Raw genomic sequence first — 23,947 nt, 5'->3', positions numbered from 1 at the left:
CTTTAGACCGTGAGGTGCCTTTGAAAGCTCCCGCTTGCCCCCCCTCTCCGGTTGGTTGGTTCCTCCCGCCCGCGCTCCACGATTGTTCCGTCAGGGCGACCTTCCCCCGTTTCTCGTGCGCAGGCGCAGTAAGCCCGCTCTCTGCCCGGCCTAGTTTCTGAGGGCCGGTGCGAAATGGCGGCGGCGGCAGTGGCGGCTTCGCAGGCGTTGCGGCGCTTGAGGCAGCTCCGCGCGGTAAGTGCGCGGCGGGAGCCTGGGGAGGGGGAGGAGGAGGAGGAGAGTCCCTTGCGGGGCGGCTCTCCCGTAAGGCTCAGCCGTCCGGAGACGACGAGGGAGAGGGCGGCGCCGCTGCTCCACAGAGAGCTGCCCGGCTGCCTCGCCAGCTCCGCGCCGCCGCCCTTCCCCCGTTCCCCAAATAACCCCGGCGCGCTCTGCAGGCACCGCCCCCTGGCCCTGATCCTCCTAGGCTAGCCTGAGGGGGAGGCGGGTGGCCGGCCTTCAAGGTCACCCGCGGAGCGGCGGATTCTCTCATAGACACATAGATCCATCCTTTTCCTCACATGTATAATCCATATAGACAGATCTATATTATGCTAAAACAGAATAATAGAATCGTAGAGTTGGAAGGGACGCTGAGGGTCATCTAGTCCAACCCCTTGCAATGCAATGCAGGAATATGCAGCTGCGCCATAAGGGAACCTGCAACCTTGGCATTATCAGCACCGCACTGCAACCAGCAGAGCGATCCACTTGGGTCACATGTCATAGCAAGTTACGAAACATTTATGCGTCATTATAAATTATGTGAATAGCATACCTTTAAAAATAAATCTTAAGCATAACCCCTCCCCCCCATCAGCCACAAAAGATGAAGAGGTCGTTTCAAAGGCAGCTCAGGTTCCCTTCATTATAGTCACAGCCTTCTAAGATGATGCCACGCTTCTAAGATCATGTCGTAATCTTCCAATCGTAGGATAAGAACAATTAGGGAACATTGCAAGGATCAGTGCGGATCTCCATGTGCTGCCTCTCAGCTAGTTTTGGCACATGTACAAATGATTACAGGTGCACCAGTTCTTTCGGGGTGAATTCGATGGTGTCCCTTGAAGTTCTGTTGTATGTAACAGGTCTTGGCACCCAGTTCTCTTGATACTCAAGCATCTACATAAGAACATAAGAATAGCCCGGCTGGTTCAGACCAATGGCCCATCCAGTCTGGTGTTCTCTTCTCACAGTGGCCAACTAGATGCCTCTGGGAAGAACGTGAGCACAAGAGCAATCTTCTCCCACCCGCCCCACAGTTTCCAGAAACTTGTTTTTGGAAGCATTTCTGCCCCCCAACTGTGGAGGTAGAGCATAGCCACCATGGCTAGTAGCCATTGGCAGCCCTCTCCTTCTCCATGAATTTGTCTAATCCTCTTTTAAAGTCATCCAAGTTGGTGGCTGCCACTGTCTCCTCGAGAGCAAGTTCCATAGTTTGACTAAATCTCCAAACATTCTGTTTCATTAGATGTCTACAAGTTCTAGTATTATGAGAGATGGAACTTTTCTCTATCTACTTCATCCATGCCATGCATAATTTTATAAACGTCCATCGTTTCACTTCTTACCTTATCTCTAAACTAAAAAGTCCCCAATGCTGCAGCTTTTCTTCATAAGGCACTTGTTCCTTCCCCCTTAATCATTTGGGTGGCCCTTTTCTGAACCTTTTCCAACTCTACAATATCATTTTTTTAGACAAGGTGACCAGAATTGTACACATTATTCCAACTTCAGTTGCATCATAGATTTCAGCATTATGATGCCAGCAGTTTTCATTTCAATTCCTTTCCTAATGATCCCTGGTATGGAATTTGCCTTTTTCCACGACTGCTGCAAACTGTAGCTTGCTGTCTAGCCAGGCAAAAGCACTCGAAGGTAGTATGTGGAGCAGGGCCAGTGAGAAGTGCAGCTTGGAGAGAGCGGAAGTCTCTTGACAGAGTCCAGAGGGTTGGCTATAGATGCCTAGGGAGTCACATTTGGTCCCTGGGCCTGTGGTTCCTCCACCACAGTTGTAGGGGAACACCAAGCCAGTCTGGCACTTCTGCTTGAGACCTGGCTTCCTTAACTGAGGGACCAATTCAAGCAGCAGCCCAGTATGTGCATTACACTAAACCATTCTTATTTTTAAAGTATGGTTTAGCAAGAAAATGCACTGTGCTGGTGAATGCTGCTCAAAAGTAATTTAAACCATAGTTTGAATTTTATTTAAATTATGGTTTACAGTGATGCAAATCAGGTCATTGATAAACAATCAGAGGGGAATAGTGTCTCATGTGAGGGGCAGTGCTGCCTTTGGTGCATCATCCTTATTCTTTGTTCAGCCCTCCACTAGTTAGAGGGTAAAGGTTTGCGTTGGGAAGCCTCCTCAACTCAGAGACCACTTGAGCAACTAAAACCCTTGATTTTGCAGGATTTTAGATTGTGAAGGGAGCCTCCATAAAGTGAGGAGTCTCCCTGCTTCAGACATTTGCCCTGGAGCTTAAAGTGTTTCTGAGGGGCAGGGCAGTGCTTACAAGTGCTGTGGAAGTCAAATAGGGCTTATGAGAAGGTGTATTAAGAAGGCTTTCCAAACTGGTCCCCTATCAAAACTGCACTTAACATTTCATTTGTGTCATATCCACACTGCCCAAAATGCTCCTTATAAAGTAGGTATGTGGGGCAGTTCACCCAAACTACCTTGAGGACTGAAAGGTTTATCTTTCAGTGGCCAATATGAAGGAGTTTTAAGTCCAACTACTGAGCTTCTACTTGAAGTTTGAGAAGTTGTCATCTAAATTGTTTCCTCTAATGTGTTTCCTGATACCAATGGAAGCATTACAAAAGTTGGAAGGTGGGTTATTGTTTTGTTGTTTTTGATTATTGTATTTTGGTCTTGTATTTTATTCTGTGATCCACCCTGAGATCTTGTGATGAAGGGCGGTATATAAATGAACTAATTAACTAACTATTTGATAAGGCCATGAATTACTAACATAGGCATTTGCAAATGCTTGAAGAAACAAAAGGGGGGTGATGGAATAACTTATGGACTTCTTTGCAAAGCCATTTCTAACCTGTCTTACCATTGAAATGAATACTCATTTTTGGCTGAAAGTTAGATTCAAGGTTGACTAGGGTTTTCTCTTTAAAGTGAGGGAGGCTTTAGTGATTCTTATTCCACAACCAGTTACATGTTTAGGAAATTCTGTGGTTACTGTAAAGCAAGCTGAAATGCTTGTTTGCAGTTGAAATACTGCCACTTTGTTTTGCATAATAGCTGCAGACTCTTCTTTGTGAATGCTGAAACCTCTCCCACCCTCAGCTGCCATTACAGGGCTACTACCCAAGGGCATTTTGCCCTGAGCAGAGAGAAATCTAGAACTTCATTAACTATGAACCCCAACACTTGAGATTCCCTGCAAACCCTTTGTAGGGTTTTGTAGTCATTTTGTAGGGTTTTGTAGCATGAATCCCACATTTTAGTGCTCCCAAACCTAGTACAGTAATTGATACTCAAACCAGGGGTCATAGGTTTTCCCTGATACCAAACATTGTCCCATTCACTCCAAAGTGGTGCCAAAGTTTTGTAGACATTTTGTAGGGTTTTGTTTGGTAGGTCTGCCCCACCCCAACTGAGGAATTGCTACTTGAACTGGGTGTAGCTTCATTAACTACTGAGTAAGATAGTAACCCACTTTTGGGGATTGGCAAAATGTGGGGGTTAACTACAAGAAGGCTGCAAAACAGGTGCAAAACTTTGGCATTGCTTTGGAGAGGAGAGGAGCCGCTTACACGAGTGTAAGCGGTTCCTGTCCAGTTGGTTCCTTTAAAGTAAGCAGGCTCTCTGTCCCTCTCTCCTCCTCACTCAGCTCGCTAAATAGCAGCAAAGTTTTTCAGCTCGCTAAGCTGGGGATGAGCGGGAAGGAGGGAGAAAAGCAGAGCCTGCTTGCTTTAAAGGAGCAAAGCGGGAGAGGAGAGGAGAGGAGCCTTCTCCCCTTATACCCCTCTTCTTCATTATTAGCAGCATCCTTCTCCACCCACCCCACGCGTGCTTCTCCCCTTAAACCCATCTTCTGCATTATTAGCAGCATCCTTCTCCACACACCCCACGTGTGCTCCTTGTCCCTTGAGTGCTTTTCCTTCCCTCCCCACTTAAAACGTGGTTACAAAGCACGGATCCACATGAATCCTCAGGATTTTTGCACTGGGTCACCCCAAATTCACCATTGGATCACATAGCATGTCCATGGCTACATCTTGCACCAAAAAAATCACGCGCCCACTGTTGCCTGGGGCCGCAGTGGTGCAAAAACTTGGTTACAAAGCATGGATCCACATGGATCCTCAGAATTTTTGCATTGGGCTACTCCAAACTACTGTCAGATCACATGTCCGTGGCCACAGCATGAACCACAAAAATCATACATCCACTGTTTTGTTTAGAATATTTTTTTTCTTGTTTTCCTCCTCTAAAAACTATGTGCGTGTTATGTTTGGGTGCGTGTTATAGAGCGAAAAATACGGTAATCAGACTTGCCTGTGAATAATGAATTTAAAAGGTAAAGTCACATTTGAAGAAGGAAGGCAGTTAGCTTATCCTTGAGCTCATTTACATTAATTCTTGCCAATGTTTGATTTTTGAAAAAGAGGGCAATTCACAAATGCATTAAAGTGCTTGGAACAGCTTAATTGCTGGTTAATGATTTGCTTTTCTGTACTGTTATACATTCCTGTGAATTACTTTTAAGCAATAAAACAAAGTAAAGTTATGCTAACTTTATCTGAGCAAATATGATGATGTGGTAAAACATAATAGCAAACTTGGATCTATGAATTGAGACTATGCAAAAAGCAAGCCCGGTTGTTACATTGTGGCCACATTTACATTTTGGAAACCATTTCGTTAGGGATATTGAGATTTGTTGGAAGGTCCCTATTTGTCTCCCTGAGCTACGATTAACAGAGTGATTTAACAATCAATCCTACTTCCAGGGAACCACAACTGTTTAAAATGTACCGTATTTTTTGCCCTATAGGACGCACTTTTTCCCCTACAAAAATGAAGGGGAAATGTGTGTGCGTCCTATGGGGCGAATGCAGGCTTTCGCTGAAGCCTGGAGAGCGAGAGGGGTCGGTGCGCACCAACCCCTCTCGCTCTCCAGGCTTCAGGAAGCTATCCGCAAGCCTTGGGAGCCCGCAGGAGTTCCCGCCAGGCTCCCATGGCTTGCGGAGAGCTGCCTGCATCCCGAAGCCTGGGGCGCACTGAGCAGTCGCGCCCCAGGCTTCGGGTAGCTCTCCGCAAGCTGTGGGAGGGCTCCCGCGGCTTGCGGAGAGCAGCCTGTTCTGGGGGCTGGGGTCGGGGGAAGCTCGGGCTTCCCAGCCCCGTGCCTGGGGGGGAAATAAATTCTCCCCCATTATTCCCCCCCCCCCAAAAAAAACTAGGTGCGGCCTATGGGCTGGTGCGCCCTATGGGGCGAAAAATACAGTAATTATAGTGATTAAAAGTGGTGGTGTGAATGTTGCCTATATTTTGTTCATCAGTTTCAGGTGTTTGCCTGAAATGACGGAGGGCATGGCATTGGCTGTCCCTGGCTTTAGGAGATGCCCAGTAATAGATCTGGTATTTTCTGGCTAGACTTAGCAACCATAATATGCAAGTGTCCCTGGGCAATCTGGATGCTCTTCATTGAAAAAAGAAGATTGAAATGAATTCATGACAGTCACTTCTACGTATAGGCCATCTCCCTTTTCAATATTTTCTTGACAATTGTGTGGAAACTATACCTGGTGAGTTTCTGTGTGTCAGGGGGGAAATGCCACAAAAAGGTGAGAAATCCCACTTGTAACCTGGAATAGCATGCATTTACTTCATATTAAACATTTTACAGTATATAATTTAGAATGCTTAGGATAAGGTGTACTTCATGTAGATAACTGTTTATCACATAAGTTATAACACTTCCTTTGTCTTGCTTCAGCAGGGGCCAGCAACTTGCCAGGCACTCTCTCGCAACTTTCACTTCACTGTTTATGGAAAGAAAAGTGCGTCTGCCAAAGTATCTGATTCAGTAAGTTCTTACTTGTCTGGCATATTGGACATATTCTAATAGCAGTCTTCCCCAACCATTGGTTGTGCTGAAAGTTGTCCTCCATAAGATCTTGAGGGCGCCAGGTTGCGGAAGTCTGTATGAAGACCAGCGTTAGACATTAGCCATGCGTCAGGTGTGCTTTGCGACTGGCGCGGGTCCAGTTGCAACCATGTGGAGATCTCTGGATGCCAGCTTGGTAACTGACATCTCCATCTGGCTGACCCTTCCAGCTTTCTTAAGCAGGTAAGCAGAAGAGCTTATTTATTACATTTATATCCCAGCTTTTTCTCCAAGGGGTGCATGGTTCACTCCTCAGTTAATCGCTACAACAACCCTGTGGTAGGTTTAGAGGCTGTGACTGGCCCAAGCTTCATGACTGAGTGGGGATTTGTACCCTGGTGTAGGGCTTAATCCAGCATACTAACCACTACATCATTCTGGCTTCCTAGAGTACTTGTGCTATGGGACAGCTATATAAATTAAGTAGGTAAATAAATACAAGGAAAGCAAAATGTCACTTAGAGAAGGATATGAAATATTTTCTTTGAAGCTTGAATTTGTTTAATTGTTTAATTTGATGTTTTAATGTGTTGTAAACCACTTCGATAATTTTTTCTTTAAAATATAAAGCGGACTTAGAAATGAAATTAATAATAATAATAGAACTCATTGTAGGGTGGGGGGGAAATGGTGCCTAGACATTGCATTGCGGTGACTGTAACCTAGGTTTAAGGTGCCATTTGGCAATTAGCTTATATAGCTGAATTTCTAACACTGATTAAGTCATGCGTGAGAAGAGTGGATTGGGCCCTTGATCGTATTGCTTGCTCCTGATTCACCAAAGCATGGAGGGTCACAAATCAACAGTGGGCAGCGTTAACTACAGAGTTTGAAATTTGTTTTTTAATACATTGAGTTCAAGTGTGGTGCTCTCTACGTGTATGTGTATATTCATTATAATTATTCTATGGTTTATTTTGCTGGGTGTTGCAAATGATGTGCCTGTTCATTTATATCTTTTTCTCAACCAGATTTCAACACAGTATCCTGTAGTGGACCATGAATTTGATGCAGTTGTGGTGGGTGCAGGTGGTGCAGGTTTGCGAGCTGCGTTTGGCTTGTCTGAAGCTGGGTTTAACACAGCATGTGTTACAAAATTGTTCCCTACCAGATCCCATACCGTTGCGGCACAGGTAAGAGGCCAGTCAATTCCAATTTGTGGTTCATAGACTATAGACAGCGAATGGAGTAAGCTGTGTGTTGTGTAGATTTGGGTGTTGTACACTGGGTTACATTGTAAAGAACCAATGAGCCCATCTGCTATCTGTGGGCATAAACTCGGTTACTGAAATTGTGATAAGCAGAATGCAACTCAAGTGCATTTATATATTTGTTTTGCTCTTTTTAAAAATTCTTAGTTCTCAAAGAGGCAACCCTGTGTCTGGACTCTACCACTTCACATTGCACGTGGGGGTCACGGAACTCACTATTGTGCCTTTGAAAAAAACAAACCAAAAAGCCCCTCTTCACTTAGAAAAATAGCATGTCTGGGAGAAGGTTCCAGCCCATCTCTTTCCTTGGCATACTTTGCTATGTTGTTAAAACACAAGTTTGGGGTGTATAATCCATTATTTTTACTATTACCTAAAACATCAGATGAGGTAATACTACACTTACAAATTATTCCATACTCTCTTCACAAAGCAAATGAAATATATCAAGCTATTTATAGATCCTTGGGTGTGCCTTTGTTCTAAGGTTAGTTTTTAGGATGGCTGGTCCTTTGTCCAAATGCTCTAGGGAAAAAGCCATACAGCTTTTGAAGATGCAGATCAGCTAAATTTCTAATTCTAATTGCAGTTCTTATGCTATCTACTGACTACTTCTGAAAACTTGTTTCAGAGTTATGAGTCTCATCTGGGCCTTGAGGCATGAGGGACAGATTTTATCAGGAAATGGCTGGTGTAAGACTAATTTGAATGGGTCACAAGGAATCCACTGAATAATGTCCGCTTTCTCAGGCCTGGATTGTGAAACAGACCAACGATTTCTCCATCTGTGAAGGTTGCTATCCTGAAATGGGTTACCCCTTCCTCTTACTCCAACAAGCAGGATTTATGCAGATTAGCTTTAGAATCCTTCTCCTTGACAGTTGGAGAGGTAACGGTTCTCTTCCTGTTGCTGGCCTCTGGGACTTAAGCTCTGTCTTCAACTTTACTTGACATTTTCTAGTGTTTTGTCTCTAGTTGAGCCTGGATGAGGTAGTCATCCAGATTGCTGATGGGGAGCTTCTGGTTCCACCACTGTGGAAACAGCTGCACTGGTTGCCCATCTGCCAGGTTCAGGGTTCTTGCATTTGTTTGCAAAGCCCTGAACAACTTGGGTTCAGGATGCCTTAGGGATTGCCTGAACCCTTATATTCCAGCTCGATCCCTGAGCTCTTCAGCATTCCCCAAGTTGGTGAGCCTTATTTGACAACAGTGGAGAAATCAAGCTTTTAGTGGCATTGACCCAGCCCTGTAAAACACCCTACCAATAGAGATTCAGCAGGTGCCTTTTGTGCGAACTTTTAAATGTTTAAAGCATTTCTGTTCTTCCAGGCCTATGCAAGGCAAGGAAGAGGACATCCCACCCCCAATGGTCTATGGATATTTGTTTTAAATTTATTTTTGCTTTTAACTTGCTTCTAACTTTTTATGATGATATTGTTTGGTTTTATGTTTTTATATTGTTTTAAACGACTGTGATATATGGGGGTTGCATTCCAGGTCATTGCACGCAATGATGGAGCACGCATAAGCCTGTTACGTCCCCCTGCACGTGCGCGCGCACACACACACACACACACACACACCGGTTCCAGCCACTTCTGGGTTGCTGTGATTGCTGCGGTCCCAGCTGGTAATGTCAGACCTTAATCCTTGAAGGGATAAAGTCACAGGACTCATTAACTGTTGGCATCAAGTGTTTGTTTGTTTTAATGCATTTATCTTCTTCTCAACCATTTAGGGTACTATAAATTAAACCACGTGTTTGTGGCTGCAGCTTCTACAGGTGCACCTGATATTAGGTCTGAGATTGAGTGTAGCAGAGGCTGTTATCATAAAGTGATAACTTTCTTTCTCTCTTCTACTCCTGCTCTATCCCCCTTTCTTCAAATCTGAAGACTTGCCTGCAGGCAAGATGGGCTTGTAGGCAGGTGCATCCCTGTGACAAATTGGATTGGGCACCTGAAGGTTCCCACAGATAAGAAAAGAGGAAAACAATTCTGAGCAGGAAGCTTCAAGTTCCTAAGCGCAAGCGCAAGAACTGCACCCATCATCCAAGCTGTGGGGGGACCGAAGACCCAATGATCAGATGATCTCTTGGCTAGAGAGGACACAGACTTTCAGTCCTCTATTTACACAGAGTGGACAGTGAGTGGTTCAATAAAGAGGCACCCTGCCTTAAAGCAGCATTCTCTTGCTAGAGCTGTAACTATTTTGGAACTGGGGGAAGATCAGGCTGCCTGTCCCACTCCCACTCCTGGCCTTTAGTCAAGAGGTTTATCCCAGGTCCTGGGGGCCAAACTGAGTCATTATGTTTACATGAGGTATTTACGAAGACTCTCAAAGTGGAATGGCATCTCTTCTAATGAATTAGGGACATATCTAAAAATTGTGTGCAATGCCTGCTTCAGGGAAGAAGATGTACTTAAGGAGCCGTGCACCCATTGCAGTTTTAATGGAGCAATAAGGAGAATGATGTGGTTGAAACACTGAACCTGGATGTAGGCTAACCGTTCCAGTACTATGGCCGTAAATTGCTTGCTGATAAGCACTGAATGAGATGCTGGAAGAAGCCATGGATAAAACAAAAGCCATACCTAGATTAAACTATAAAGGAACTGATTGCTAAGTATTGCATTTGAGCAAATGTTTGCTTTTAATTTCCAGGGAGGAATCAATGCTGCTTTGGGGAATATGGAAGAGGATAACTGGAGATGGCATTTCTATGATACTGTGAAAGGCTCTGATTGGCTGGGAGACCAGGATGCGATTCATTATATGACAGAACAGGCTCCTGCTTCAGTTATCGAGGTATAAGTAGCACCATATAAAATGAGTCTTTCTGAAATACTCTTTCATGACTGACTACTATAGCAGTTGTGAAAAATGAACAAACCTCCTCTTGAGGTATGTTCAAAACCATTTTTTTCTTTGTAGGAGAAACCAGTTTTCTAAGTTTTCTCATAGTGAAGATTGCACTGTTTCATTGTATTTGCGTGTTCTGATTCTGTAAACTGTTCCAGAACTCTATTGCTTCATAGTAAGGTCAGATGGTACAGTATTACTTCATTTTACAGAATGTAGTGCTCTGGCAAATTACAGCTGTGAATATGCCGACACTGCCAACTTCTCTGAGGATATACTGAGCCTCAACAAAGTTGTTCCAGAGGGAGGAGTTTCTTACAGTGGCTTGGAGAATGCACACAACTCACATTAACTGATGGAGGTCTCCTGCTTCGATCTAGTTAATTTCCCCCAATTTTTTAGAAAGTTCCCAAATGTTCATAAGCCAGATTCTTGAAACTAGGACACAGTGTGTGCAAATCAAAGGTTTATTTAGCCTAATTTAACTTTTTTGTTTTCACATGGCAGATTCTTTCTAAAATTGAAATATGTGTAAAGCAGACTTTCCTTGTTTTCATGCTGATGGTCAAGTGGCTAATAAGTTCCACTTGGATTCCTTAGCTGGAGAATTATGGCATGCCGTTTAGCAGGACAGAAGATGGGAAGATCTATCAGCGTGCCTTTGGAGGACAGAGCCTAAAGTTTGGGAAAGGGGGACAAGCTCATCGATGCTGTTGTGTGGCTGATAGGACAGGCCACTCTCTGCTTCACACACTGTATGGTCGGGTAAGAAGATGCTGGTGGGGCAGAGAATGAATTTAATTAGTAGGATCACTTTTGAAATTGATAGTTGCACTCCTATCAGTAACTGACTCAGAAAAACTCTTAGCCAGCACATCCATGTGTCTTCTGCACAGTCAGAAAAAACAAACAGGAGGCATGTGTGGCGATCACACAGGGTCCCTGATTGTTTTACCGTCTATTGATCCCTGTGCCACCACTTCATTTCTCGCTGCCACCACCCAGGCCCTACCTGGTACAATACTGAGTCCAGCCACGGTTAAATTGGAGCATAAACTACTGTTTATTTATTGCAGTTTAACAAGTGTGTGGATTTATAAACGGTATCAGTCAATTACAATCATGGGGTGCCTATCCAGACCTATAACTTCCGCTACCTGCTCTCACTCACTAAACCACCTCTCAGATATTTCCTTGTCTTCCTAGTTCCTAACTGTTCCTGACTCAGCTTATTTCGCTACACTAACTCAACCTCCCCACAGACTCTATCCCAATTCACTCCCACTCCAACCAACCACCCAACTCCCAACGAACTCCTTCCGCCCCTCCCAGAGCTGGTTTTATAGTCCCTCTGACTCCACCCCCCTGAGTTCTGATTGGGTAACTTGTTTAACTATTTCACCTCCAGCACAGCGTGCATTTCTAGATACAGCAGCACTCATGAATCGCCCTACACAAATGTGTTTTTCTATGTTTCATTGACAAATGGTGTTGTTCTAAAAAATATTTTATAAGCTTCCTTTTATGCTATTGGCGAGCACCCAGAAGGTAGCATACTACAAAATTTAAAACGTCAAAAAAGCAAGCATGAGATGCATTCTCCCTGTCCATTTCCTGGCACAGGTAATCCACAAGGAGAGGAGTAGCCCATGTTTTCCTCTCCATGTATTGTTGAACCCATCATCCCTGACTAATGGAATTATCATACTGGAGTGATATTTATGAACTGCCTAAAATAGGTTGGTTCTGACAAATTAAAATTAGTAAAGACTTGCTTCCAGGGTTACAGTCTCATAGAGTACCCCAAAAACCTTGTTGAATAATAATAATAATAATAATAATAATAATAATAATAATAATACATGATTCTTTCCCTCTCCCCCTTTAGTCTCTTCGATATGACACGAGTTACTTTGTGGAATATTTTGCCCTTGACCTCCTTATGGAAAATGGAGAATGTTGTGGTGTTATTGCACTTTGTATAGAAGATGGAACCATACATCGTTTAAGAGCAAAAAATACGATTATCGCCACTGGGTAATATTAATTAGCTGTTCATACTGAATGTACTTCCTGGAATTGTCTGTCATTCTGGCCTCAGGCTAGATCAGGGAGGAGTCTATTGCTGTCATCCTTTTCTCTCTCCCCCCCCCCCCCCACGGGGAGAGAGAGAGGGTGTTTCCACCAACACTCATTGGGAAGCCTCCAAACCCGCCTCCCTTTGGGTTATTTTCCCTGCCCTTAATACTGTGAGCCTTGCATCCTGCCCATTAAACAATTCTTTCCCTTTTCCTATTGAATAGGAGGGGGAAATCAGACTTCATGTCAACAAACATATGCTCCCAACACTTTGTTTGCAAAGATGAAAGGGAATGCAGAGATGGGGGCTGCTTACAAAAGATTATGAAGTCAGACTTTTACTCTAAGAATATTTTACACTTTAAAGTAGGAATTTCATACAATATATAATCTTCCTAAACATGCAGCCCTGTTAAAGATAACAAAAAACTTTTACCTCTGCTTAATTGTATTTTTATTCTAATGACTCACATTGAGTTAGAAGGGAATGGGAAGGAAAGAGTGCTGTAGTTTTCCCAGGCCAGCTGGTGCATATTTAAAAGGTGGTAACTGCAAGCTGCTCTTGCAGAGAAACAGTTGGGAATGTAGTTTTGATCCTTTGCAGCTGTGTCTTTGCATCCCCTGTGTCTAGTGCTGGCCGTGGCATCAGGTGTAGGTGGATGTGGCTGAAGAGGGAATTGCTTTACAGGTGGCATGGCCACTTGGCCCTCCTGATGTTTTGGGACTACAACTCCCATCATCCCTAGCTAACAGGACCAGTGGTCAGGGATGATTGGAATTGTAGTCCCAAAACATCTGGAGGGCCGAGTTTGGCCATGCCTGCTTTACAGGAATCCAGAGATTCCCCCTGTCTAGTTTACAGTGAATGTGCAGATTGCTGTTCCCAGTTAGCATGTGGGAGCAACAAACCACAGTTCTTGTGCCCAAACCAGGGACTATGTTTTGTTTTACACCAACAAATTACGATCCGAATCCAATCATGGTTGAAAGATTGGGGCAAAAGGGGAAAAACAAACTAAACAGGACAAAATTTGGAACATAGGACCAATACAAAAGGATTAATCTCTAACATTTATTTACATCTTGATAGAAATAAAATTATATTGGATGGTTTGAAAATAATATGGGTGAGTGATATTGGAATAGCAAAAGAACAAAATGTATGGGAGAAAATATGGATGATTTTCTCAAAGAAAGCAATATCATCAACCCATGGGGAGAATTCTTTAAAATTATTACATCAGTGGTACAGTACACTAATATGTCTGCAAATAAAAATAATACAAAATGTTGGAGAAATTGTAATTGACAGGGTGTGTGTGTGTGTATGGTGGCCATTTTCTGTATCACAGTTATGTACTATGATATTTTTATAGAAATGGCAAATATCACACATCAAAAAAAATCGCACACCAACATTAACTCTTTTAACAATTTGGGCAGAACAAAATGAGAAAGTGAGACCTGTGGAACAAATAGTATTCATATTGATGGCTGCTTGCAGGGTGATAACCAAAAATTTGTATTTGACATTGGATTGTTGGTACAGAGAACTATGGCAAATAGCGATGGGAGAAAAATTAACCCACCAACTTAAATTAGCTAAAGAGAAAGCAAAAATACCTGATTTTTATAAGAGAGGTTTATTATTCCTGCTCGCGTAGTCGAGCAACTGAATCAGGAGAAATCTGCACGTTATGGTCAATCATTAGCCATGGCTTTCCATGGTAAGTGTATGCAGCTGAAATCATTGGTTTTCTTTGTGTGTGTGAAATGTACTGGCCAGATACTAATAATGAGCTCTTTTCCTAGAGGATATGGGCGCACCTACTTCAGCTGTACATCTGCTCACACCTGTACTGGAGATGGCACAGCAATGGTAACACGGGCTGGTCTGCCTTGTCAGGATTTGGAGTTTGTGCAGTTCCATCCCACAGGTAAAATGATGTTCAGTAACATGACAGACAACTAAGGTTACTGTGAAACTCTTTAGCCTTTAAATTAAACCTCATTAAACCTTTAAATCCAGGGTGGGCATTTGGGATTGGAGCAGCCTACAGCTGTTGAACTTCTTTCTCATGGCAGATGAGTAGTTCTCTCTTGCGGTACGTAGTTTGGATGACAGTTCCATCAGATTAAAAGGATTTACACAAGCTTGTATATCTGATTATTGGAGCTGTCTTTTAAATCTTAAAGCAATTGATAGCTTTCAGCCTGTGTTACAACCATGAAAAAATATAATACATCTTTAGCTTGTTCATGCTAGGGACATATTCATGAGAAACAACGACAATAGATCCCTATTAGAAAGTAGATGAGAAATGGTTGTCTGAAGAGGCTAGCTATAGATCAGTGTTTTTTAACCTTTTTTGGGCAAAGGCACACTTGTTTCATGAAAAAAATCACGAGGCACACCACCATTAGAAAATGTTAAAAAATTTAACTCTGTGCCTATATTGACTATATATAAAGTAATTCTCTTGAATAGGAATCAAATAAACACAAAGAAAGTATTTTATAATTACTTTATTATGAAATAGTAAGTAAACAGAAATATGAAAAATTATAAAATACTTTATTTTTAAATCTTTCGAATTTTTCAATGTTTCCCACGGCACACCAGGCAACATCTTGTGGCACACATCTCGTGGTTGAAAAACACTGCTATAGATAATGATTGTCTTGGAAACATTTAAGAAAAATGTCTATACAGGCAGTGACTGTTTTAGGCGCATCTGATATGTGTGCATGCGTGCATCACGCTGAACCCAGAAGTGGCTCAAAAAATCACAAAAACTTCACAAAACGGGGTGGAGCAATGGCAGAACAGAGTGTTTGCAGTCTTTTTCAGTCGTGTTTCACATATATGTGATTTCACTAAGCCGTTCAGTGCCTTGGAACGTAACCCCAATGTAAATGTACAAATGTGAAGCAGGTTTGGAAATACTTTAATGTATTTATTAAGTGTCTTGTATTATGTATCCTGATCTTCTTTTCTGAAGAGTGCCCAGAGGGTGCTATCATAAAATCCAATGAAACCATATGTGATATGTAGTAATTAAAATGTGAGTTATAAAAACAGCACTACCTGTATGTAATTATCTGCTTCCAAAAGCGTATACAGTACAAATAAAAATGTCTTCAAATTCCTTTTGAAAATAATCAGGAAAGGGAACTGCCAGACTTTACTTGGGAAGAAATTCCAGAGACAGAATGCCTTTCTCTTTCCTTTGCAACCTCCTAGCCACCCACAGCAGTGATACTGCAAGAAGAGCTTTTCTCTCTGAACATAAACTGTGTGTTGGGACATACAGAGAAAGTCTTTGTATACTTAGAGCTTTGTATACCAATGTATACCTTGTATTACTGGCAGCTGGTGCAGTGCTGTCAGAATTGTTGCTGGCCCTTTGGCTGCTCTGCTCAACAGCTGAGCTGCCGTATTCTGGACCAGCTGCAGCCTTGTGACTGTATAATATACAGTAGTTTAAGCCACTTGCTATATCTCAAGATTGAAACTCTGCTTCTGCCAGTTCCTACTCTTTCTTCACCAAAGATTCTGTCAACTTTCAAAGGGATAGACAAGTTAATCTGTTGTAGCAGAGTTCTGTACTACCCTAAAGATTACACTTTTGTGAACTAGTAGTTGTAAATTTGGAGAGCTTGTGTACTTTGGGATTAAAAACCTTTTAAAAGCCAAGGCAGTACAGCTGTCATTTTCTGTTCAGAGCCCTACAAAAGTGGAAGCATGCCCAGCATATTCACAAAAGCAACCATTCATGGTAAATAAAATAACAAACAAATGTCATAACAAGAAAAATGGCATTAATTATTTTGCATAAAGCGTAAGCTAACCTAAATCATAATGGAGTCTGATTTTTATAGTATTCTACTAGTTTCTGATTTTCTATCTTGGCAGCCTCATGCTAGAGAATTCCACTGAAGAATGGCAGCCTTAGAATCAGCAGCAGAATGTCTTAGTAGAGTGAAATACTCTCTGCCATATTTTAGTATTTATTTGGGATGGAAGAAAATACCACCAGTCTCCAGTTAAGCATAAAATAGTGTTTTGTGGAAAGATAGAGAACAAGTTTGAGTGATTTGAAGGAAGAATTGCAACCAATATTCTGCTAGCAGAAGTATTTATATCCTACTTTAGGTGTTCAAAGCACTTCCCATACATCCTCAGTATTCAAGAGCCCTGTAGAGTTGATAGTTTGTCACCCCTATATTGGCAGGTGTGAGGCTGAGAGAATGCTGACTTTTCAAAAGCCATTCAATGAACAAGCTTGATTGATTATCAAAGCCAAGATTTGAAGCTGGTACATACACTATATTGGATATTAAAATGTTGGTGTCTCATTCTAGTACTATGACATTGAGGAACATCTGTAAAATATAATCCCTAAAAAGTTTATAATGTAGTGACTGCTTGTTTTGCAGGTATTTATGGAGCTGGCTGCCTTATTACAGAAGGCTGCCGTGGTGAAGGAGGCATTCTGATTAACAGTGAAGGTGAAAGGTTTATGGAGAGATATGCACCAGTTGCCAAAGATCTAGCTTCAAGAGATGTTGTGTCTCGTTCAATGACTATTGAGATCCGAGAAGGAAGGTAAGTCTGGTTTTCCGCAACTGCTACGTTTCAAATATTATAGAAGATGTGGGATTGCTCAGTTTGTAAACATTGACCAATCCAGTATCTTAAAGCCTTGGTTCCCCAAATGTTGTTGAACCACAACCCCCATTATCTTGGACCATTTGCAGTGCTGACTGGGGATGGTGGATGGTTGTAGTTCAACAGCTTCTGGGAACCCAGGATTAAGGAAAGCTATCTTAAAGAATAATATTATTTCACTGAGGCCATCTTGAACATGTCCTCCTGGCAATACAGTTCTTCCCGGGATTTAGGAGACAGGTGAGTGCGTACAAATGTAGGGATGTTTATGACCTACAGACTGGAAGGAGGGGGTGTAGGGCACATGGACAAGCCTCAGACTTGCTACCACATATGAGTCCTAATTGTAAGAAATGTGTTTCATTTATTTAAACTTTACAAACTGTTAGTAAATAGAAAGTGAAATGTGGGTTGAAAAAGATGGCTAGTTCCTGTCACCAAGAGAGCTGTTCTTGTTTTGCTTCCTATATAAGATGATGAATGACTTTAAAAGTTTGCCTCTAGATAGGACTGTGAAAATGAGTGTGTTTATAACACTTTTTCTTTTAACATCAGAGGATGTGGGCCTGACAAAGACCACGTGTACTTGCAACTGCATCATTTGCCACCTCAGCAGTTAGCAACTCGTCTTCCTGGGATTTCAGAAACTGCGATGATATTTGCTGGTGTGGATGTTACCAAAGAACCCATTCCTGTTCTGCCCACTGTTCATTACAATATGGGAGGTATTCCTACAAACTACAAAGGACAGGTAATTTTCCAGAAGTAATATTCAAATAGGAAGTATTCTAAACTGAATATTGTGGGTGTTTTCTGCATACGGATTGATATAATTGTGAAGAAATAGCAACTTCACAGCCCACTTTGACAGGTGGACGGGTCTGCCTTCCTGTTAGTCACCTGACATTAGGTGATTAAAAGTTCAAGCTGTAGCTGCAAAGGGAGATTCTTCCTTTGTAGCCCTGGCTCTTCCTTCACATCTCCACGCCAGGAATGCAAATGAAGAATTTGCAGGTATTCAGGGCTAACCAGGTCCACCTTTCCTGAGCATGATGTTTTATGACATTTTCCCTTGTTAACGTAGGTTTGGTTAGCCCAAAATGCCCTGAATGCCAACCTCCAAGGCCTGGCAGACCTAATTCGGCCTGTGCGTCTTTGGTTCTCCCTTCTCTCTCTGCCTTCTGCCATCACCACCTTCACTCCTTGTGTTAGCCAACAGCTTTTAAAAAATGACTACAAGAAAGTAGTAAAAATGGTGACAAAGACGGTGTGTATCCCACCCTCAAAACTGTGTGGCTCCTTTTGTCCCTACCTTTGCTGTGCTCTCACTAACTTCTGCATTGGGGAGACTTCTCTGTCCATGGAGGATCTCTGCGGGGTTTTAGAACCCACTATAATCAGGGTTCTAAATCATGCAGGGATCTTTCTGCAGTGAGAAGTCTTCTCCACACATGAAGTTATGATGAACACAACAGTGCCAGGAACAGGAGGAGCTGGGTGACTTTTGGAGTGGGGTAAATGCGTGGTCCCACCACCTCTGTCACCACACTTGCCCTCTTCATGTGAGCGGTGCATGAATAGAGTCACTGTATGCTTATTTCACACTTATTTTTAATGGCAGGTGATTACTCATGTAAACGGCAGAGATCAAATAGTTCCTGGCTTGTATGCTTGTGGGGAAGCAGCCTCTGCCTCTGTTCATGGCGCTAATCGTCTTGGAGCAAACTCACTCTTAGATTTGGTGGTCTTTGGCCGTGCGTGTGCTCTTAGCATTGCGGAATCCTGCAAACCTGGTAGGTCTCCTTGCTTGTTTTTCATCTCCCTCGAAAGGCTTTGAAAGGGCTGGGTACCTTTGAGCATTAGAGCCCAAACCAGCATGCTCTCAACCAGCCCTTTACTCAGGAGAGGTTGGTGCCGCTCTTTCAAGCAGGGGCACCTTCAAACAGCAGGGAGCGGCTGACCACTCTTTCCACATTTTCCTTCCCAGGGGAAAAGCTGAGGAATTGGGGCTTGCATGGAGAAGTGGGACTGGTAACAGCTTTTCACTTGACCAGCAAGGTCAAGAAACTCTATTAATGCCTATGAAAAAATATTTCCCTTCCTACCAAATTTATCAGAAGGGGCTGGGCAGGCACTGAGAATTTTACTAGGAAATAATGGAATTACTGATTGGCAATATATTCCTCTTGTTCCTTGCCTTCTCCCCTCACCCTGACTGCTATCTAATTTTTGTAGACTTAGCTGTAGCTGAATCATGCTTGTGTCTACTCTAATTAGGAGAACCAGTTCCGTCAATTAAACCAAATGCAGGTGAAGAATCTGTAGCAAATCTTGACAAACTGCGCTTTGCCAATGGAAGCATAAGAACTTCGGATCTGAGACTTAATATGCAAAAGGTATATAAAAGGTTTGCTTGGAGGCTAGGCTAATAACATGTAATGTGAATTGCTAAAACAGATATATAATATTTTGACTTGAAAACTGGATTTCTGGCCTTTCTAAAATGATTTTCTTCTTTTTAAAATTTTGTGCTCTGGTATTTTCGAGATGGAGGGGCTGATTATCCATTCATGATCTAAAAGTTGGCAAACACCCATGAAACCTAGGTTGAAACTCCTGCTCAGGTGCAAAGCTTCCTAGGTGACCTTCCTTAACTTTCAGCTTAAGTTGCTTCACATGGTTGTAGTAAACTGTGCTCAGAATACAAACAGGATGTTCCTCTGCAAATGGAACCTGCTTCTACACTCCATCCCTAAGGGCTGTTGCAATTCTCAAGTTAAATTTGCTTTCATGTCCAGAACCTCAGCACTCTACTCCTTCCTTTTTATACATAGGTAGAGTTGCATTCAGAGTATTTCAGATTTATACAGATTATGAAAGATAGCAGGCTGGCTGTGTTGATATGTCTTAATGGTTACATATTGCAGCCCAGAGTAAATTCTCTTGGAAGTGATGGAGCCATTAAGAAATAGCCAGGGCAGCTTAGGCACCAGAAGACAATGGTGTTACTGCACATGAGTATGGACTTGAGGGTTTGTAGAAAGTGATATGGGTGTATTCAAACAGATTTTGACAACTGAACATTCTGGCAGCTGTAGGAGGTTAATTTTTTCTTCGAATTTCCAATCAATGTATTGTTTCTCAATTTCTATTTATAGACAATGCAAACCCATGCTGCAGTGTTCCGTACAGGTCCTGTCCTACAGGAGGGTTGTGAGCAAATTAGCAGTCTCTATAACAGCATGGATGATTTGAAGACATTCGATAGAGGTAGACTGTCTGAATGTATCATTGTAAGCTTGGCTTTTCTTAGAGGTGTGCAAGTAAATGATTGTGGCATCTATCATATGCAGTTCAGAGAACTTTGATGTTAAGTAATGTAACGTCAGTTTGACTTAAAAACAAGTACAGTGGTACCTCAGGTTACATACGCTTCAGGTTACAGACTCCGCTAACCCAGGAATAGTGCTTCAGGTTAAGAACTTTGCTTCAGGATGAGAACAGAAATTGTGCTCCGGTGGCGCGGCAGCAGTGGGAGGCCCCATTAGCTAAAGTGGAATTTCACCAGGCTTTGTCTACATACTTAGAGGTCATCTCTGTAAATATAAGGTCTAATAATTAGCTTAAAAATTAGCTGGAACTTAATTTGTGCTCATTTCTGTGCTTATCTGTGCACTCAAATTCCAACATTCTGCCTTGTTGGAAGAGCTATTTTGTAAGGTGGTAAATCAGTCAGACAAATTATGTTACTCCATCTGATCACAGATGATAGGACCACATCTCCTTGTATGAACTGATTCAGACCCTGCGGTTATCATCTGAGGCCCTTTGTGTGCCTCTACCATTAGAGGTCCGGAGGGTGGCAACACAAGAATGGGCCTTTTCCTCAGTGCCTCCCTGTTTGTGGAATGCTCTCTCCAGGAAGGCTTGCCTGGTGCCTTCATCACATATATTTAAGCACCGGTGGTACAGTTGAACTAATGACTTTTTTGTATTTCTGTCATTTCCCCCCTGATATTAGTGGGGAAGAGAGCAGAGGGGAGAGTGCTGCCCTTTTTCCTGTGATATTTTTTCACATTTTTAACTAGGAATATAGCACAGACTTCAGGCTCATGACACTGACACAATTGTTATAGTTTTTAAGCTGCATGCAAGACAGCTTTGCAGGCCATGACTCAAACAGTTTTATATGAGAAACCCACAGAGACATGTTTTCTCAGAAGCAAGTGTTCACTTCAGGATAGAGTGCATAGAATTGCAGCCTTGGTCTACAAGCAGAGTTGTGCTTTTGTCTGATTTGTATATTGGGACTGCTGAAATGCCCCTAACATTTCATTGTACCTTTAGGTATTGTCTGGAATACTGACTTGGTGGAGACTTTGGAACTACAAAATCTAATGCTCTGTGCTTTACAAACTATTTATGGTGCAGAGGCTCGGAAAGAGTCACGTGGTGCTCATGCTAGGGAGGATTTTAAGGTATGCACAACTTCTTGATGTATCATCTGTGGCCCACCCCTGCTCTCGCCATCCCTGAACATTGATCATGTTGCCTGGGGAGGGGGAAAGAGGAATGTCATATGGAAATAGTGGCAACAGTTCCAGGAAGGTGCAGAATCCTGAGACACGTGGAGCTTTCCTCTTCTGAGCAGCCAGAGTGTGTTGAACAGTTCTCATTGAAACATATTGGGTTTATATGTGTTGCTGCTACCCCTGATACTCCCAACCTGATTTGGAAAGAAAAAAACTTTGAAAGGACTGCTGTTTTGTTGCAAGGACAGATCTTCCTGTGTGGTTTTAGGAGAAGCATCAGAATTTTCCTGTTTTATTCCACATCTAATGTTGGTATTGGAGAAGTATTCCAGTCTACAAATGCTTACATTTGTAGCAGCAGGTTACATGTGACTGCATATGTGCATATTAATCAGTGTGATACATTATTAGTGTTTGGGGCTGGGGAAGATTAAGGGAGTTGGGTGGGCCAGGTTCAGAAACACTTGAGCTTTAAAGCAAAATTTGCGCATCTCTGCCCAGTCACACCCCAACTTCCATTTCGTTGCCAATGAGCCAATTTATTTTTAAAGCAGAATTGCACGTACCAACACGTTGAACTGGAGGTACCTCAGTAATTAATTTTGTAAGAAAGAAGCACAGCCTAAGCTGCTCCACAATCTCACGGAGATGTCTCTATCAGTGCCCTTTTTGACATCTCTTCTAAATGAGTGTTGTGGGTAATATCAGCACCTTTTAAAAATCAGAATTATTGGGCTTTCAGGACAGCACTTCCACATTTCAGTTGTTTATAATGCAGCTAAAATATTTAATCCAGGACCTCTCTATATAAGAAAAGATAAGGCAATGCGTGTCCACAGAAACAACAAAAAAGCTGGTTTCACTGAGGAGGTAATGAAAGCTAGAACCTAAGGAGTTGCACATTTGTAGAAGAATAGGTAGTGCTTCCATATTCATTTCTAGCTCTTCTAAATTCCTAAAGAAACTAGAATGTTCTTTAATATTTAAGGCTGTTTGGCACATGGCTGGTGTCATCTTCTGAGCAGAGCTTTGGGTTGTTGCCATTATCTCACTCTTGCATTGTGTTGCTTAGGTAAGGATTGATGAATATGACTATTCCAAACCAATCCAAGGGCAGCAGAAGAAATCATTTGATCAGCACTGGAGAAAGCATACTCTCTCTTATGTAGATGTCAAGACTGGGAAGGTATGTGATTCCGCCCCCCCTCCACCTTGGCCTTTGAAATTAGGAATCCTGTATATCCAGCATACTGCTTTTGGTAGTGTGTGACTTGTTTTCCAACTAAAAGAACTCAATTTAAAGAAATTTTGATTTCTCTTTTGGATTGTAATGAGGTTGATTAATTTTAAGTGCAAAATAATAAAATTGTAGCTTGACTCTTGCTGTGCAGTCAGCTTTCTCACAAAGACAAACAACTGTTTTTTTTCAGGTTACTCTGGATTATAGGCCTGTAATCGACAAAACCCTCAATGAAGAAGACTGTGCAACAGTGCCACCAGCTATTCGTTCCTACTAGTGACTATCACTGAGTTCCTTGTAAGTTTCCTGGTACAGAAGTGAACATCATGCAGCTTACTACTAGACAACTGTAATGCATTAAGTTTGAGAGAATCTTCATTTGCAGCAGAATCCAGGAAGCTTAGTATATTGGCCCATTGCTTCATGCGTTAATATATCATGGCAATACAGAGCTCATGCCGCAAAGTAATCTCATATTGTCTCTGCTTGAGTTTGTAGGTTTCTCTAAGTAGCTGGAGCTCTGCATGCAATTCGTATGTATTACCTTTATTTTGACTGTGCAATTTTGTATTGACTTTCTTAGAGTGATACATTAAAAGAGTAAATGCAGTATGGTGGTTAAGAGAAACAGCAGCATTTATCCAATAGTTGGAAGTACTTACACCCATTGAAATGAAAGGGTTTAAGTGCACTTAACTTTTGGATTGTGGTCTTAGAACTTTATAATTCTCTACATTTTACAGTTCACATTACTTACTTAAATCACAGTTGCTGCAACTATAACTTGTGAACAGTGTCAAGCCTAAACCAAATATCATAGCAGATCCATAAAAGCTTGGTAGGACTTTTCTGTCTGTTGGCAGACACTAAAAATTTAAAGAATCCAGCTCTCTCTCCCTTAAATATCTTTACCTAGGTGAATAATACACTGTTGAGAATTGAAAGTTGTATATCTGGCATTCTTTGTAAGGCATTCTTTGTTTGGAGTGTGTCTCTGAAAAGGGTCACGATGTATAGATGGATATTCTTTCAGATGCTTCAGTACTGTCGTATCAGTATCATCTGAAAAATCTGAAACAAAGTTTTCCTAACTGCTTTCTGATTTCATTGACAAGTGTGCATATTATGTATTTACTTTGTATTTGTAAAAATCCAGCACATTAAATAGGACAAGAATATAA

At 42.1% G+C, this 23,947-nt stretch overlaps 1 protein-coding gene across 2 annotated transcripts; it reads left to right on the top strand.

The window, feature by feature from the left end:
- The first annotated feature begins 105 nt into the window (after nt 1–105).
- Nucleotides 106–23,947, top strand: SDHA (succinate dehydrogenase complex flavoprotein subunit A). 2 transcript variants are annotated; one of them, XM_053362372.1, is made up of 15 exons: nt 106–234; nt 6,000–6,089; nt 7,142–7,303; nt 10,046–10,189; nt 10,844–11,008; nt 12,132–12,280; nt 14,135–14,259; nt 16,763–16,931; nt 17,550–17,745; nt 18,616–18,787; nt 19,272–19,390; nt 20,153–20,264; nt 21,342–21,472; nt 22,599–22,712; nt 22,957–23,947. In XM_053362372.1, exons 1-15 carry the CDS (start codon nt 175–177, stop codon nt 23,041–23,043), a joined length of 1,995 nt encoding a protein of 664 aa, XP_053218347.1. In that variant the 5' UTR covers nt 106–174; the 3' UTR covers nt 23,044–23,947. The 2 variants fall into 2 exon arrangements, with proteins under 2 accessions (XP_053218347.1, XP_053218348.1); XM_053362373.1 differs by having other exon boundaries at nt 120–234; nt 6,003–6,089.

This window comes from Podarcis raffonei, chromosome 13, assembly GCF_027172205.1.
Source record: "Podarcis raffonei isolate rPodRaf1 chromosome 13, rPodRaf1.pri, whole genome shotgun sequence".
In the NCBI taxonomy this organism is placed as follows: domain Eukaryota; kingdom Metazoa; phylum Chordata; class Lepidosauria; order Squamata; family Lacertidae; genus Podarcis; species Podarcis raffonei.
This window is presented reverse-complemented; position numbering and strand designations above follow the sequence as displayed.